The sequence below is a fragment of the Oncorhynchus tshawytscha genome, linkage group LG01 (genome assembly GCF_018296145.1).
Source record: "Oncorhynchus tshawytscha isolate Ot180627B linkage group LG01, Otsh_v2.0, whole genome shotgun sequence".
Lineage (NCBI taxonomy): Eukaryota > Metazoa > Chordata > Actinopteri > Salmoniformes > Salmonidae > Oncorhynchus > Oncorhynchus tshawytscha.
The window spans coordinates 35,077,904-35,096,954 of NC_056429.1; the positions used below are offsets into that span (position 1 = coordinate 35,077,904).

Below are 19,051 nucleotides of genomic sequence, written 5' to 3' on the forward strand. Positions count from 1 at the left end.
TGAGGGGGGGGGGACATGTTTGAAAATATTATTGTGAATTCTACATCTATAAGATGTTCTTACCCATCTCCACTCGGCCAAGATCGTCAACCATGATGCACTTATTAGGATAGGATATAGGATAAGGTGGCTTTCAGATTGTCTTCATTGTTTGTCTGTAAACTGCTGTTGTCTTGAGTATAGGGTTGAACATTTTTTCCACGTTTTCCAGAAATCCTGGTCGGAATATGCCTGGAATCAGGAGGGAATAAGCAGGAAATCTAGGTATACCCAATCTGCGATTTCTGGAAAACGTGGGAGTTTTGAGAAAGTTCCCAGCATTTTGTGACCCTAATTGAGTGTGTGAGTCACAGAACTGACAGTATGGGTTACAGTTAGTTATAAAGGCCCACATTCACAGCAGTACCACTGAGCAAAAGGTTTTTATCATCATCATTCAATAGTATGAAAAACTTAAGACTTATAATACATGGAGGAAAATTACTTTTCTATCAAAAATAACTATTGCTTTGTTTTATAATGATACATGTTCTATATTCACAGCCAGGAAGACACTGAGATGTAATTATTGTAATAAGTAGTTTATTGAAAGATATAAACTGTTGACTCTAGGGATCTTGGCAGCATCCCAAATGGAACCCTATTCCCTATATAGGGAGTAGGGTACCATTGGGACCGTTCTCTGGCCTGTTCCTGTTTGACCTTTTGAACGTTGACCTCTTTCCTGTGTCTGTGATAAATGAACGCTGGACTTCTTCCATATTATCATTCATGCATTTTGTAAACTATTTTTGTTTCAGTAAATTTTTGCCTTGCTTATGTCCTGTATTGGTGTTATTTGTTGGTGGTTCCATTACTATTTAATTACACTGGTTAACGATGTTTGACATGCTTATGACAATTATGACTACAATTTGCAGTATATGTAATCACACTTTCGGATACCTTGAGAGCTTAATACGTCATACCATTAAATCACAGTAGTGATACATTTACCTCTATATGGAGTAAAACGGTCAACTGAATTATTTCACACACACACACATATTCCCCCCCATCACTCCATTGCAGCAGCGCAAAAGATGTGGGACTGACCCAAAATCAGCCCCGACAGTCCCACCATGGTCGCCAATACCCCACAAAGCTAAACCAGGCTTCTAGATTTTTTTCTTCTATTTTATAAAAATAAAACTACCTTATATACATAAGTGTTTAAGACCCTTTGCTATGAGACTCAAAATTGAGCTTGGGTGCATCCTGTTTCTACAATTTTATTGGAGTCCACCTGTGGTAAATTCAATTGATTGGGCATTATTTGGAAAGGCACACAGCTGTCCATATAAGGTCCCACAGTTGACAGAGCAAAAACCAAGCCATAGGTATAGCTCTGAGACAGGATTGTGTCGAGGCACAGATCTGGGGAAGGGTACCAATACATTTCTGCAGCATTGAAGTTCCCCAAACACAGTGGGCTCCATGGAGTTTGCCAAAGGGCGCCCAGACCATGAGAAACAAGATTATCTGGTTTGATGAAACCAAGATTCAATTATTTGACCTGAATGCCTAGCGTCATGTCTGGAGGAAACCTGGCACCATCCCTACAGTGAAGCATGTTGGTGGCAGCATCATGCGGTGGGGATGTTTTTCAGCAGTAGGGACTGGGAGACTAGTCAGGATCGAGGGAAAGATGAACAGAGAAAAGTATAGAGAGATCCTTGATGAAAACCTGCTCCAGAGCGCTCAGGACCTCAGACTGGGGTGAACGTTCCCCTTCCAACAGGATAGCAACCCTAAGCTCACAGCCAAGACAACGCAGGAGTGGCTTTTTTCCCCCTCAATGTTCTTGAGTGGCCCAGCCAGAGCCCGGACTTGAACCCGATTGAACATCTCTGGAGAGACCTGAAAATAGCTGTGCAGCAACGCTTCACACACACCCAACCTGACAGATCTGCAGAGAAGAATAGGGAGAAACTCCCTAAATACAGGTGTGCCAAGCTTGTAACGTCATACCTAAGATGACTTGAGGCTGTAATCACTGCAAAAGGTGCTTCAACAAAGTACTCAGTAAAGGGTCTGAATACTTATGTAAATGTGATACATTTCAAAAAAACATGTTTTGGCTTTGTCATTATGTGGTATTGTGTGTAGATTGATGAGGGATAAAAACAATTTAGAATAAGCCTGTAATGTAACAAAATGTGGGAAAAGTCTAGGGGTCTGAATACTTTACATTACAGTAGCCGCAGCCTTTACAAAAATAACAGTTGTATATTGCTGTTTATGGTTTGCACCAGCTCCCACACAGGTTGAATGTCATTTGTGTTTAGCAAACATTGCTCATTGTTTTTGAATGTAGACAAGACAATAAAGTGCTGAACAGCCTTATGAATGTATGATTAACTTTCCTATTTCTGCTTTTCTATTTGAATCCAATGCACCGACATTCAAGTCGCAACAACGTGACTTCTTTCCACCCTCACAACTAGCTACAGTGTGTAGCAGTGTGCCACTGATTTGGCGTTTCAGAGATGTTCCCTCCCACTGTCAGTGTTGGGTCCACTGTGTTATGTGTGCAACTGTACAGTGACCGCTATTTACCTTTTGAGGAGGGTTCCACATGCACTCGCTGCTGGATATCAATTTGAAATTGACGCTGGAGATGGACAGCTAGCTTGCATATAAAGACGAAATGTTTATCTTAGCTATCAGTCACTTCTGGGACACGTATCATCAAAGAAACGGTAAGGACACAAAAGGTGACAGTTAGCATAGCGCTAGCTAGCTTCTGTACTGTGACCAGCCATGCTTAAATAGTAGAATGTGATAGAATGTAAAGTAGATACCGGTATTTAACATATCGACAAGCCTGTGCAATACATGTTTGGTCTTGCGCTTTGTTTCTGTTCACTGTATGCAATGCTGTTCGTTTAGCTAGCTAGCTGGCTTAGCTGTCCCTCCATGTCCAGATATACCTGACAGCCACCTAGCTCACTGAGCTATAATAAGAACGACCGAGCTGGGCTGGCGACCATGGTGGTGCACAGCATGGACGTCACCAGGACCTGGCTTTCAGGGCTGATTTTGGGTCAGCCTCGAATCTGTTGCACTGCTGCAATGGTGTATAAAAAAACGTAGTCAACTGAATGCGCCACTAACTTCATAGAGCTGTGGTCACGTGAAACTCCAAAGGTTATGATCAGGGGTGTAGTGCTGCTGGTGCGCAGCAGAGCGACGCTTCGCCACTTTTCACAATGGTGCTATGTCTCGCAAGATCACTTAATTATTAATTAGCATGATTTTATCAGACTACTATTATAGTAGTTAGGCTGATTGTGCTGAGACGTTGAATTGTTTTTCTCATTCGATGCCAGAGTTTCACTCCACCGGTTCTAAAATTCGATTAGTTCGGCTGGATAGCCACCCCTCACATCATTCAAGATCGAAATGCATATTCCCATGAAACTGACTGTATCACCTGTAAAACGTGAAGAATTATCATTCACGATTGACAGTGATGATGGCCTAATTTATAATAAGGTAGGCTTAATTTGGGGTTTTAGGATTTTAAAAATATAACATTTTCCTTTAGCCACTTACAGTATGTGTCGGTATAGGCAATCATGCAATTAGGCTGGTACATTGTATGTATATTCTAAAATTATTTCATACATAGGCTTCATGTCGGTACCAACTTTCATTCAGAAATTATGGCTAACGTTTTTTTAAATGGTTCTATCTATTTAAAAAAATAGCACTAAACCACTGGTTATAATAAATGTAAAGCAATTGCCATGTGTGGTCAACTGATAATTCCAGCACCATTTTGATTGGGACAGCGTCATTGCACTTATTTGAGACAAGCATGGGAACTCATCTTGATAAATAAAATAAAAAAATAGATCTGGATAAATCAATGTCCGATTTTTGTTTTAACTGAATCTCCGTTCGGATCTTTGGTCACAGTTAGGCTGGGAAATGTTAACTAAGTAGAGGTGAGTGCTCATTAGTCTAGCAATTGAAAGCGATTTTGTCCACACACACACACACACACTACCTGATGAGCATCCCTGATGTTTTCCTGAACTTTCCAATACTTTTCTAATGCATCTCAGTCGCTTAGTCTACTGATGCGAATACACATTTGTACACTTTTCACATAGGCTATTAAAGTAATGACACTGTTTTTGAATTGTTTAAAATGTTAATGAGGCCTACATCGTTTCAATAACATTGAAACTGAAACCACTATTGGCTTCATTGACTTACTGAATTTATTATTTTGTAATTGTAAGCGAGGCTACTTACTGATATATTATTTTAAATATTATTGTAACAGTAAGCCAACCTACACAGTAACCCATGTTATGTGGTTACTGACCACAATCGATTGAATTAATAATAAGTGTTGATTATTTGGCATTGGAGAGAGCATCGCTCATGGAAGAAAACAGCGATGAAGGAAGGGTGCTGGATTTGCCAAATTATAATTACTCCTGTCTCTTTAAAAATACATTAATTAATTTAGCTACAGAGGATCGATACATATATATATATTTCAATAGCTGTAAATTATGTTTTGTCACATTAAGAGCGCATAGGCCTAGTCTACTGTCGGGAATCTATCAATTGGGCAGCCCGCACAGAAAATATTAAACAGTTGATTGTTGAGGTGAAGCGTTCAACGAAAATCAGGCAGCTAGAAGGTATTTCGCAATATTTCAAAATACAATTGCGGGGGAAAAAAATCTGTTTGAACAGTTGAGTGCCACTGGAAAGTTGGTAGCACCATTTTAATAATTTCCTCCTCATATTCTAGGCCTAAAATCTGTGTAGGCCTATCCACTATTTTCATTGCCTTATTGGTTGCATTTAAGACATTTGTTTTATTGATCTCAGTATGTACATGTCAGAGTAGCTTGTCATTTTGATCATTTGTGTGGTATAAAAAACAAACATATTATTGTAATGTCTCCATTCATGTAAAATTAGAATTACAGGAAATTATTTTAGAAAAGGCACCTTTTTTCCTCGGACCCACCAGCTCCTTAGCCCTGGTCTTTAGGACTGAGCTCCGATTGTTATGAAATTCTGGTGGATGTCCCCAGGTGGTGCCAAGGCAGGGGGTGCGGTAGCGGAGGAATGCTCATCTCCGTTCTCTTAAATCGAGGCCGAGTTGAGTTTTGATAAGTGGTCAAGCATTTTGCTAGCAACAACATTAAGTCATCAGTCGATACTTTAAAAAAAAAGCCAATTCAGAAAACGCCTACCTGCAACTGCGGCCCATCATACTTTTAATAACATATTTTATGGAATACAACCAGTGACTTTTTCCTAATTTGTGTTGCTCAACTGGAGATGTCTTGACGTTTGAGATGTCTTGACTTGTCTTGACTTTTGCGCTGAGTTGAAAACACAAATTATGAAAAAGTCGGTGGTTTTAACTTGTTCGATTTAAAAAAGGTATTTAAAAAAAGGTATGAATATGAACACTATGTGGAAGGACCGTTGTTGTACAGGATAAACATAGGTACAGATAAGAGTCTTCAGAATTGACATTTTTACAATTATCAACTGATTGTTGTTGCTAGCACATCGTGCAACCAGTTATCAAAACTCAATTCTCGCCTTGATATTAGAGAACAGAATGTTCCTCAATTAGGTGTGCAGTTGAAGTTCTGCGCAATCAATGAACCGAACCTGCTGCTATTCTATCCTGTTCTATTCTATTATTTTGACACTATTCAATAAAAAGTGCATTGTAATTCCATATATTGGATTGTATCATATTCTATGCTATTATATTCTATACTACTTTTTCCTATTAAAAAAAAAATCCATGCATTTTGAAATTTAATTTATCCTGATAACAATCAATCCTCTTCACCTACAATGCGGATGGTGCCATGCACAGTAGAAGGGGATGAGAATCATGAAGCCAACCCGTCACCTGCTCCTGGTGCTTTGTCCCATGGTGGTCCTGGGCTTCCTCTACTACTCCTCTGGGAGACTGCACCCCTGGGGCTGGGGACATAAATCACGTAAGTACAGTATAGCAACTACCCATGTCCTAGATGGAGTGCCAGTCTGTTTGTGCCGTCATGCCAAATCATTGTTACTCATTGTCATGCCAAACATGTTTATAATGAGTATGATGCACCAAGCTTTGCCCCCACCCCCATCCAGCATAATGGTACCTGTCATTGTAGCAGCATGTATGTGTATTGTGTATACTACTACTTACCAGAAGGGGGAGCTAAGAGACTAAGGCAACTAAGGAAACATGGAACTGAAAGATATACTGTATATTCAGTAAATTCAGAAATCACGTAACTAAACAAAATTAACTACACAATAGAATAAAGAAATTATATAAAGCATGATAGTATAAATCTCTGGAGTACCTTAAATGAAATTCTAGGCAAAAAAGCGAACTTGGCTTCATCCTTCATTGAGGTAGATGGCTTGTTCGTAACAAAACCCTTTGATATTGCCAACCACCTGAATATAATTTTTTGTTGACAATATTTGCAAACTGAGGCATGACATGTGAGCAACAAATGCTGAGCCTTTATATTCATGCATAACAGACCAAATTAATGAAAGACAACGACTGTAGTTTTGAGTTCTGGAAAGTTGGTGTGGGAGAGGTGAAAATATTGTTGCTATCTCTAAATAAGGACACACCACCTGGTACCGACAACCTGGATGGTAAATTGCTGACGTTGGTAGCGGAATACATTGTGACTCCTGTTTGACATATCTTCAATTTAGGCCTAGAAGATGGTGTGTGCCATCAGACATGGAGGGAGGCAAAGGTCTTTCCACTATCCAAGAATACCAAAGCACCCGTAATGGTTCAGACAGCCGACCAATCAGCCTGTTACCAATGCTTAGCAAAATCGTGTTTGACCAAATACAGTGATATTTTACAGAGAACAAATAAAAAACAGACTTTCAGCATGCTTATAGGGAAGGGCACTCTACATGCTCGGCACGGACACAAATTCCTGATGATTGGCTGAAAGAAAATGATAAGAAGATTGTGGGAGCTGTTTTGTTAGTATTCAGTGCAGCTTTTGATATCATCGATCATAACCTCTTGGTGAAAAAAACGTAGGCGTTATGGATTTACATCCTCTGCCTTATCATGGATTGACAGTTACCCAAGTGTGGTGAACCACAAGGGCAGTTGGCTTGGGTAATTATTTTTTTCTGTTTTTTTTACTAATTACCTTTCACTGACCTTGAATAAAGGCTGTGTGTCTATGTACTCTGACAATTCAACCGTATACACGTAAGCTAAGACAGTAAAATAAGTAACGGACACCCTTAACATAGAGCTCCAGTCAGTTTTAGAATGGGTAACTAGCAATAGGTTGGTGGTAAATATCTAAAAGCATAGTTTTTGGGAAAAATCACTCACTCAACCCTAAACCTCATCTAGATCTATTACTTAATAATGTGACGATTGAGCAAGTTGAGGAGACTAAACTGCTAGGTGTAACCCTAGATAGCAAGCTGTCATGGTCAAAATATATAGACTCAATGGTTGCTAGAATGGGAAGAGGTCTGTCCATGATAAGGCATTGTTCTGCTTTCTTGGCATCTAAGCCAACCAGGCAGGTCCTACAGGTCTTGGTTTTGTCGCACATAGACTACTGCCCAGTTGTCTGGTCATGTGCGGCAAAGAAGAACATAGGAAAATTGCAGTTGGTCCAGAACAGAGCAGCACGTATTGCGCTTAGATTTACAGGGAGGGCAAATGTCAGTGGTATGCATGTCACTCTCTCCTCAGAGTTTGTGCAAGGTGTTGATGGGTTAACAGTACTGAATTGTATGTTGAAGCAGTTGTCACACAGTTCGGGCACTCATCGGTACCACACAAGACATGCAGCCAGAGGTCTCTTCACAGTCCCCAGGTCCAGAACAGAGGCTGAGAAACACACAGTATTAAATAGAGCCATGAATACATGGAACTCTCTGCCACCCCAGGTAACTCAAGCTAGCAATAAAATCCAATAAAAAAACAGATAAAAGAACACATTACAGCACAATGGGGACTGTGAAGAGACAGACATTTTTATATATTTTGGATTGTATTTTGCATTGTATTGTCTTATGTTGTTATGTACACTGAGTGTACAAAACATTAGGAACACCTTCCTAATATCGAGTTGCATCCCCTTTGCTCTCAACAGCCTCAGTTCATTGGGACATGGAATCTACAAGGTGTCAAAAGTCTTCCACAGGGATTCTGGCCAATGTTGACTTACAATGCTTCCCACAATTGTTTCAAGTTAGCTGGATGTCCTTTGGGTGGTGAACCATGCTTGATACACACGGGAAACTGTTGAGCATGACAAACCCAGAAGCGTTGCAGTTCTTGACACAAACCGGTGTGTCTGGCACCGACTACCATACACCGCTCAAAGGCACTTACATTGCGTTCGGAAAGTAATCAGACCCCTTTACTTTTTCCACATTTTGTTATGTTTATAGCCCTTTTCCTCAATCTACACACAAAACCCCATAATGACATAGCAAAAACAGGTTTGTAGACAATTTAGCAAATGTATAAAAAAACACATTTACGTAAGTATTCAGACCCTTTACTCAGTAATTTGTTGAAGCACCTTTGGCAGCGGTTACAGCCTCGAGTCTTCTTGGGTATAATGCTACAAGCTTGGCACACCTGTATTTGAGGAGTTTCTCCCATTCTTCTCTCTCAAACTCTGTCAGGTTGGAGGGGGAGCGTTGCTGCACAGCTATTCTGAGGTCTCTACAAAGATGTTCCATCGGGTTCAAGTCCGGGCTCTGGCTGGGCCACGAAAGGAAATTGAGACTTGTCTCAAAGTCACTCCTGGGTTGTCTTGCTGTGTGCTTAGGGTTGTTGTCCTGTTGGAAGGTGAACCTTGCCCCAGTCTGAGGCCCTGAGCCCTCTGTAGCAGGTTTTCATCAAGGATCTCTCTGTACTTTGCTCCATTCATGTTTCCCTCGATCCTGACTAGTCTCCCAGTCCCTGCCGCTGAAAAACATCCCCACAACATGATGCTGCCACCACCATGCTTCACTGTAGGGATGGTGCCAAGTCTCCTCCAGACGTGATGCTTGGCATTCAGGCCAAAGAGTTGAATTTTGGTATCATCAGACCGGATCATCTTGTTTCTCATGGTCTGAGAGACCTTTAGGTGCCTTTTGGCAAACTCCAAGCGGGCTGTCATGTTCCTTTTACTAAGGACTGGCTTCCGTCTGACCACTCTACTATAAAGGCCTGATTGGTAGAGTGCTGCAGAGATTGTTGTCCTTCTGGAAGGTTTTCCCATCTCCACAGAGGAACTCTGGAGCTCTGTCAGAGTGACCATCGGGTTCTTGGTCACCTCCCTGACCAAGACCTTTCTCCCCGATTGCTCAGTTTGGCCGGGCGGACTGCTCTAGGAAGAGTCTTGGTGGTTAAAAAATCCTTCCATTTAAGAATCTTGGGGACCTTCAATGCTGCAGACATTTTTTGTACTCTTCCCCAGATCTGTGCCTCGACACAATCCTGTCTCGGAGCTCTACTTGCAAATCCTTTGACCTCAATTGTCTCCAGGCTTAAAAATCCATCATTAACCTTTCTGCTCCCCGTCATCTACACTGATTGAAGTGGATTTAACAAGTGACATCAATAAGGGATCATAGCTTTCACCTGGATTCAACTGGTCAGTCTGTCATGGAAATAGCTGTTCCTAATGTTTTGTACACTAAGTGTATGATGTATTTTCTGCGTGTTATTTGTTGTGTTTTCTTTCCTGTTTCGACCCCAGGAAGAGTAGCTAATTGGGCATCCCAATAAAATATTAAATACTAATACTACATCTGGCATGTGCATATGTAAATAGGCTGCATTGCAGATTGAGATTGCAGTGGTGGGCTCATCTGAAACACCTTGAAACGAAAAACCGGACAAGAGGGCCATGTAGGCTACTTAATAAGTTGGAGTTGCAAAACTGCAGTGTATTTTAACAAATGCTGTGACATGATACTAATGGATTATCAATCAATTTATTTGATGCGACTATACTCTATATACTCTGTCCTTTTCAGTTGACTTTTTGTCCCCAGAATGATTTTGATTCTGCAAAGGCTGTTTGTTTATTGTCATTAGCAATAAACTGACATGTTTTATCACACCATGTAGTAATGTTGGAACCAGCTAGAACTGGTGCCTCTACTTCTCCATCTATTATTTGCACAACCATTATTTTGTGTCTTTAATTTGTAATATCTTTTTTCATGCGATATTGTGTCTGCCCTACTCTTTCATAGCATAAAGACAAGCGCTTTTGTATACCAGCATTAGCCATCTAGCTTCTCACAGATTCAACTTGATTCACTAAAGCATTCAATTGCATGTGTTGCCGGGGTTTAAAAACGGTTGCAACATATTTTGCTATGGTGTGCTCCACTGAACACAACTTGGGTGTCTTTCTTGTACAGTAATCTTTTTCCTAGACACTTCTTGTCCAAGTGTGCGAAGAGTCTGGTGGACCAACGAGTCAAACTTGGCCTTCATTAGCCAATACAGAAAGACCAGGAGTTACTACCAACGCATTGGCATCCAATTTGATGAGTAGAGTGTTGGAGGCTATTTTGTAAATTACATCACTGAAGTCAAGGATCGGTAGGATAGTCAGTTTTACAAGGGTATGTTTAGCAGCATGAGTGAAGGATGCTTTGTTGCAAAATAGGAAGCCGATTCTAGATTTAATTTTGGATTGGAGATGCTTAATGTGAGTCTGGAAGGAGAGTTTACAGTCTAACCAGACACCTAGGTATTTGTAGTTGTCCACCTATTTTAAGTCAGAACCGTCCAGACTAGTGATGCTGGACGGGCAGGCAGGTGCGGGCAGCGATCGGTTGAAGAGCATGCATTTAGTTATACTTGCATTTAAGAGCAGTTGGAGGCCACGGAAGGATAGTTGTATGGCATTGAAGCTCGTCTGGAGGTTAGTTAACACAGTGTCCAAAGAAGGGGCAGAAGTAGAGGTGGAGAGGTGGATCAGAGAATCACCAGCAGCAAGAGCCACATCATTGATGTATACAGAGAAAAGAGTCGGCCCGAGGGTTGAACCCTGTGGCACCCCCATAGAGATTGGCAGAGGTCCGGACACCAGGCCCTCCGATTTGACATTGTGAACACTTCTGAGAAGTAGTGGGTGAACCAGACGAGGCAGTCTTTTGAGAAACCAAGGCTGTTGAGTCTGCCGATAAGAATGTGGTGATTGACAGATTCGAAAGTCTTGGCCAGGTCGATGAATACAACTGCACAGTATTGTCTCTTATCGATGGCGGTTATGATATCGTTTAGGACCTTGAGCATGGCTGAGGTGCACCCATGACCTGCTCGGAAACCAGATTGCATAGCGGAGAAGGTACGATGGGATTCGAAATGGTTGGTGATCTGTTTGTTAACTTGACTTTCGTAGCCCTTAGAAAGGCAGGGTAGGATAGATATAGGTTTGTAGCAGTTTGGGTCTAGAGTGTCGCCCCCTTTGAAGATGGGGATGACCACGGCAGCTTTCCAATCTTTGGGAATCTCAGACGATACGAAAGAGAGTTTGAACAGGCTAGTAATAGGGGTTGCAACAATTTCGGCTGATAATTTTAGAAAGAGAGGGTCCAGATTGTCAAGCCCCTGCTGATTTGTTGGGGTCCAGATTTTGCAGCTCTTTCAGAACATCAGCTATCTGTATTTGGGTTAAGGAGAAATGGGGGAGGCTTGGGTAAGTTGCTGTGGAGGGTGCAGAGCTGTTGACCGGGGTAGGGGTAGCCAGGTTGAAAGCATGGCCAGCCATAGTAAAATGCTTATTGAAATTCTCAATTATCTTGGATTTATCGGTGGTGACAGTGTTTCCTGGTCTCAGTGCAGTGGGCAGCTGGGAGGAGGTGTTCTTATTCTCCATGGACTTTACAGTGTCCCAAAACTTTTGCAAATTTCTGTTTGAAAAAGCTAGCCTTTGCTTTCCTAACTGCCTGTGTATATTGGTTCCTAACTTCCCTGAAAGTTGCATATCGTGGGGGATATTCGATGCTAATGCAGTACGCCACAGGATGTTTTTGTGCTGGTCAAGGGCAGCCAGGTCTGGAGTGAACCAAGGGCTATATCTGTTCCTAGTTCTACATTTTTTGAATGAGGCATGCTTATTTAAGATGGTGAGGAAAGCACTTTTAAAGAATAACCAGGCATCCTCTACTAACGGAATGAAGTCAATATCCTTCCAGGATACCCCTGCCAGGTCGATTAGAAAGGCCTGCTCGCTGAAGTGTTTTGGGGAGCGTTTGAGAGTGATGAAGGGTGGTCGTTTGACTGCAGACCCATTACGCACGCAGGTAATGAGGCAGTGATTGCTGAGATCCTTGTTGATGACAGTATTTGGATGGCAGGTTGATATCTATGAGGGTGCCCATGTTTACGGATTTGGGTTTGTACCTGGTTGTTTCATTGATAATTTGTTTGAGATTGAGGGCATCAAGCTAGATTGTAGGATGGCCGGGGTGTTAAGCATGTCCCAGTTTAGGTCACCTAACAGCAGGAGCGCTGAAGATAGATGGGGGGCAATCAATTCACATATGGTGTCCAGGGCACATCTGGGGCCAGAAGGTGGTCTATAGCAGCGGCAATGGTGAGAGACTTGTTTCTGGAAAGGTGGATTTTTAAAAGTAGAATCTCAAATTGTTTGGGCACAGTCCTGGATAGTAAGACAGAACTCTGCAGTAGATTGCAACTTCGCCCCCTTTGGCAGGTCCATCTTGTCGGAAAATGTTATAGTTAGGGATGAAAATTCCAGGGGTTTTGGTGGTCTTCCTAAGCCAGGATTCAGACACGGCTAGGACATCCGGGTTGGCAGAGTGTGCTAAAGAAGTGAATAAAACAAACTTAGGGAGGAGGCTTCTAATGTTAACATGCATGAAACCAAGGCTTTTAAGGATACAGAAGTCAACAAATAAGAGTTCCTGTGGAATGGGAGTGGAGCTAGGCACTGCAGGGCCTGGATTAACCTCTACATCACCAGAGGAACAGAGGAATATGATAAGGGTACGGCTAAAGGCTATAAGAACTGGTCGTCTAGTACTTTCTGAACAGAGAGTTAAAGGAGCAGATTTCTGGGCACGGTAGAATAGATTCAAGGCATAATGTACAGACAAAAGTATGGTAGAATGTGAATCCAGTGGAGGAGGTAAACCTAGGCATTGAGTGACAATGAGAGAGATATTGTCTCTAGAAACATCATTTAAACCAGGTGAGGTCACCGCAGGTGTGGGAGGTGGAACTAAAGGGTTATCTAAGGTACAGTGGGGTATATTCAGCCACCAATTGTGCAAGTTCTCTCACTTAAAAAGATGAGAGAGTCCTGTAATTTTCATCATAGGTACACTTCAAATATGACAGACAAAATGAGAGAAAAAAATCCAGAAAATCACATTGTAGGATTTTTAATGAATTTATTTGCAAATTATGGTGGAAAATAAGTATTTGGTCACCTACAAACAAGCAAGATTTCTGGCTCTCACAGACCTGTAACTTCTTCTTTAAGAGGCTCCTCTGTCCTCCACTCGTTACCTGTATTCAACGGCTCAGACACAAGAGGTATGTGGCAGGGTCTACAGTCAATTACGGACTACAAGAAGAAAACCAGCCCAGTCACGGACCAGGATGTCTTGCTCCCAGGCAGACTAAATAACTTTTTTGCCCGCTTTGAGGACAACACAGTGCCACTGACACGGCCTGCAACGAAAACATGCAGCATCTCCTTCACTGCAGCCAAGGTGAGTAAAACATTTAAACGTGTTAACCCTCGCAAGGCTGCAGGCCCAGACGGCATCCCCAGCCGCGCCCTCAGAGCATGCGCAGACCAGCTGGCTGGTGTGTTTACGGACATATTCAATCGATCCCTATACCAGTCTGCTGTTCCCACATGCTTCAAGAGGGCCACCATTGTTCCTGTTTCCAAGAAAGCTAAGGTAACTGAGCTAAACGACTACCGCCCCGTAGCACTCACTTCCGTCATCATGAAGTGCTTTGAGAGACTAATCAAGGACCATATCACCTCCACCCTACCTGACACCCTAGACCCACTCCAATTTGCTTACCGCCCAAATAGGTCCACAGACGATGCAATCTCAACCACACTGCACACTGCCCTAACCCATCTGGACAAGAGGAATACCTATGTGAGAATGCTGTTCATCGACTACAGCTCGGCATTCAACACCATAGTACCCTCCAAGCTCGTCATCAAGCTCAGGTTGTCATGCTGTAGACCTGGTTGAGCTTAAATCATAATGAATTGGTCCACTCACACAGACAGCATCGTGAAGAAGGCGCAGCAGCGCCTCTTCAACCTCAGGAGGCTGAAGAAATTCGGCTTGTCACCAAAAGCACTCACAAACTTCTACAGATGCACAATCGAGAGCATCCTGGCGGGCTGTATCACCGCCTGGTACGGCAACTGCTCCGCCCACAACCGTAAGGCTCTCCAGAGGGTAGTGAGGTCTGCACAACGCATCACCGGGGGCAAACTACCTGCCCTCCAGGACACCTACACCACACGATGTTACAGGAAGGCCATAAAGATCATCAAGGACAACAACCACCCGAGCCACTGCCTGTTCACCCCGCTATCATCTAGAAGGCGAGGTCAGTACAGGTGCATCAAAGCTGGGACCGAGAGACTGAAAAACAGCTTCTATCTCAAGGCCATCAGACTGTTAAACAGCAACCATTAACACTGAGTGGCCGCTGCGAACACACTGACTCAACTCCAGCCACTTTAAAAATGGGAATTGATGGAAATGATGTAAAATATATCACCAGCCACTTTAAACAATGCTACCTAATAAAATGTTTACATACCCTACATTATTCATCTCATATGTATACGTATATACTGTACTCTATATCATCTACTGCATCCTTATGTAATTACATGTATCACTAGCCACTTTAACTATGCCACTTTGTTTACATACTCATCTCATATGTATATACTGTACTCGATATCATCTACTGTATCTTGCCTATGCTTCTCTGTACCATCACTCATTCATATATCTCTATGTACATATTCTTATCCCCTTACACTGTGCATAAGACAGTAGTTTTGGAATTGTTAGTTAGATTACTTGTTGGTTATTACTGCATTGTCGGAACTAGAAGCACAAGCATTTCTCTACACTTGCATTAACATCTGCTAACCATGTGTATGTGACAAATAAATTAGATTTGATTTTGATTTGATTTAATGGCACCTGTTTGAACTTGTTATCAGTATAAAAGACACCAAGGAGACTTTTGTTTCGAAATCTCCTAGGCAAGTCTTACTTTCAAGGAATTATTATACTGTTAAATAATGTTATTCCAGCCTGAGCTTTTCTCTGCGTAATATCAAAATGTTATTAATAACATTAATAACAAAATAACAAAATTTTGTCGTGTTTATTTTGCACAGTATTTTGTACAGTTATGTACAAAATCATGATCTTTTTTTAACTTACATGTTTAGGTTGAATTAGGTTGAATATCTAACTCAGGAGAAACAAGAACAACACTACTCTTCTCTTATGTCCTTCCTCTCACTCTGTCAACTAGCACCCAGGGTCTGTGAAAATACACATATTTCAAAGCGGAAAATGATTCCTGTACCTCAGGCATATCAGCATTTGTTAGCAATTTGGGAGATATGTTTGTTCACCACTCTCCACAGATGCATGTTGAGTTTCCAAGTTCACAAAAGGGATGGAAGGAGCGAGCCAAGCATGATGCCGTAGGGCTTCTTGTTCTCTGCCAACCTGAGTCCAGGCTTGATTTGAAAATAGCCCATTATGTAAAAATCAAGTAAACGTTTGGAGATTAGTGCATTTAACTTTACTCTGAGTGTTTAAGCTTTTTGGCAGATGAGCCAAAGAAAGAATGTTTAGCAGGCTAACAGGTATCCTCAAACAACAGATATTGTAAGAGCAACTCAACAACCTCACATCCCCTGTCCTGATTTTACGGGACATTTACGCCAACTGCGGTGTCGCTGTTGGGTGTGTTGAACTTTCTTTTATGTGGTTTGTAAGGTGTACCTCTTTAAAAATGGTCATCATCCCTGATTTGAGGCTGCATCCCTATTCTCTACATAATTCACTACTTTTAACCAGAGTGCTATGGGCCCTGGTCAAAAGTAGTACACTACATAGGGAATAGGGTGCCATTTGGGACACATACCCTATCTAACAGCTTGTTCTACAACAATAGCTTGTTTTCCTATGAACCCACTATCAAGCAATGCACCTCTCATGAGGTAGTTTGGACTTGGCAGAATGTGTATTATTCACTTGTTTGGAATCCTCAATGTCCAATGATGTGCAAATCAAACCCTAAACCATTCCCTTCAACTGTGTAAACTTGATTGAATTACTTCTCTTTTTAATCATCCTGTCATGACAGCTTTCATTTGTTTATTTTTAATAGGGTTATTGCTTAATCTCATGATTTGCAATATCGTCCAACACTTTGTAAAATGGCAGGCTGAGACGACAGTGAATGATGATGTTGGCGGTAGAGCCTAGCTGCCTAGGAGCAACAGAACAGGAGATGGATGGGCTCTTCTGAGAGAGGGTGTCACGCCCTGACCTTAGAGAGCCGTTTTATTTCTCTATTTGGTTAGGTCAGGGTGTGATTTGGGGTGGGCATTCTATGTTGCCTATTTCTTTGTTTTGGCCGAGTATGGTTCCCAATCAGAGGCAGCTGTCTATCGTTGTCTCTGATTGGGAATCATACTTAGGCAGCCTTTTTCCCACCTGTGTCTGTGGGTAGTTATTTTCTGTTTAGTCTCCGTTACCTGACAGAGCTGTTCGCTTTCGTTTTGTTACTTTGTTTGAGTGTTTTTTGTTAATAAAATAATCATGAACACTTTAACGCTGCGCTTTGGTCCACTCCTTCCGAAGACAGGCGTTACAAAGCGTGCTGGTAGTGTTCGTGGAAATTATGAGGGTGGTGGTTAATATGGATTCTTGTTTATGTCACACCCTATGACGAACACTACTCAATCAACCACCTGTTTTCACACTGTGTTTTCCACATAGAAATAATATTTCTACAACGAACATTCCCATTCAAGTCATTGTTCTGTGATGGATGGGCCCATGGCAAGCAATTATATTTCTATGGTTTTCCCTTGGATAGGAGGGCTTGTCCAGCGATATCTAACTGAACACTTACTACCCTGGGGCTTAACTCGTTACTTAACTCTTGTGTTTCAGAGAAAGACCTGGATAGTTTTTTCTCCGTGGGACGATTATTTCACTCAGGTAGTATAGATTAAGGTTTAGAGTTAAGCCAACCCTGCCACATATAAACCCGGCATCCATGTTGGGAGGTTTTGTCAATCTTAGGAACTCATATGCATTTTCAAAAGCCTGGCTTTCTCATAGTACTCACTTAGGTGTGCTTACATTTGATTAACAAACATCTAGAATTGAGTGCAACTGCTGTAAATAATGTATCTGGCATATCAGATGATAATAGTGGTCATTCACTGTATTATTGAAACTATATATTTAATTTATTGAAATCCATCACCTCCCAACATTTTAAAACATTTCCAAACTGCCACCAGTTCAATCTTCTATGGTATGTCCACATGTTGAAATACAGTATATCTTTCAAAGACAATTATCTTCTATCTATATGTGTTAATTTTATAGGAAGAGAATGGCTGGAAATGTACAATTTCATTCAGTATTTCTCTTTTGGATGTGTATGTAAGACTTCACCTTTAATGTTTTAATGATTCACTGTACATTGAGAACCAGCCTTCTTTTGAATTTCATAGCCAAATGTGGATCATTCAACCTCATTAATGACCTTGACATAGGAAATGAAAACGTGCCATAGAAACACCCATATAGTCGACCAAAATCCACCCTGCAGTTAAGAGAGATATCTTTGGAAGAGCAGGACCCATGAGCTCCCCTGATTTCCAGACCCCGGAATCTAGAGCCCAGAAGTAGCTGGCTAGAGGCTTGCGGCTTTCCATCAGGAAACTGCTGCTAGAACAAATCTCACTCTCTGCCCAGCAATATTAAGAAGCACCTATTTATCTCCTCCCCAACTAACCCACCACACTTCACAACAAACCTCTCAATCCCATCAGCACTCAATGAACCTGTCACCACAGCACTCCTCCCACACACACACTAGAGGTCCACCGATAATGATTTTTCGACGCCGATACCGATTATTGGAGGACTGAAAAGCCGATACCGATTAAATCAGACGATTTTTAAAATGTATTTGTAATAATGACAATTACAACAATACTGAATGAACACTTATTTTAACTTAATATAATACACCAATAAAATCAATTTAGCCTCAAATAAATAATGAAACATGTTCATTTTGGTTTAAATAATGCAAAAACAAAGTGTTGGAGAAGAAAGTAAGAGTGCAATATGTGCCATGTAAGAAAGCTAACGTTTAAGTTCCTTGCTCAGAACATGAGAACATATGAAAGCTGGTGGTTCCTTTTAACATGAGTCTTCAGTATTCCCAGGTAAGAAGTTTTAGGTTGTAGTTATTATAGGAATTACAGGACTATTTCTCTCTATACCATTTGTATTTCATATACCTTTGGGTATTCTTATAGGCGCTTTAGTATTGCCAGTGTAACAGTATAGCCTCCGTACCTCTCCTCGCTCCTACCTGGGCTCGAACCAGGAACACAATGACAACAGCCACCCTCGCAGCAGCATTACCCATGCAGAGCAAGAGGAACAAATACTCCAAGTCTCAGAGCGAGTGACGTTTGAAACTCTATTAGTGTGCACCCCGCTAACTAGCTAGCCATTTCACATCACATCGTTACACCAGCCTAATCTCGGGAGTTGATAGGCTTGAAGTCATAAACAGCAGCGCTGCTGGCAAAATGCATGAAAGTGCTGTTTGAATGAATGCTTATGAGCCTGCTGGTGCCTACCATCGCTCAGACTGCTCTATCAAATCAGACTTAATTATAATATAATA

General features: G+C 41.6%; 1 protein-coding gene across 4 annotated transcripts in view; it reads left to right on the top strand.

The window, feature by feature from the left end:
* The first annotated feature begins 2,528 nt into the window (after positions 1–2,528).
* The window catches only part of LOC112246643 (CMP-N-acetylneuraminate-beta-1,4-galactoside alpha-2,3-sialyltransferase-like), a 97,458-nt gene continuing 80,935 nt past the window's right edge, over positions 2,529–19,051 (top strand). The window contains exons 1-3 of one of the 4 annotated variants that reach the window (XM_042320767.1): positions 2,529–2,741; positions 5,915–6,038; positions 17,287–17,334. In XM_042320767.1, coding sequence (XP_042176701.1) covers positions 5,921–6,038; positions 17,287–17,334 — 166 coding nt within the window. In that variant the 5' untranslated portion in view covers positions 2,529–2,741; positions 5,915–5,920. Of the gene's footprint in view, positions 2,742–5,911; positions 6,039–17,286; positions 17,335–19,051 lie in introns of all 4 variants that reach the window. The other 3 variants (XM_042320762.1, XM_042320759.1, XM_024415110.2) reach the window with 3 other exon arrangements.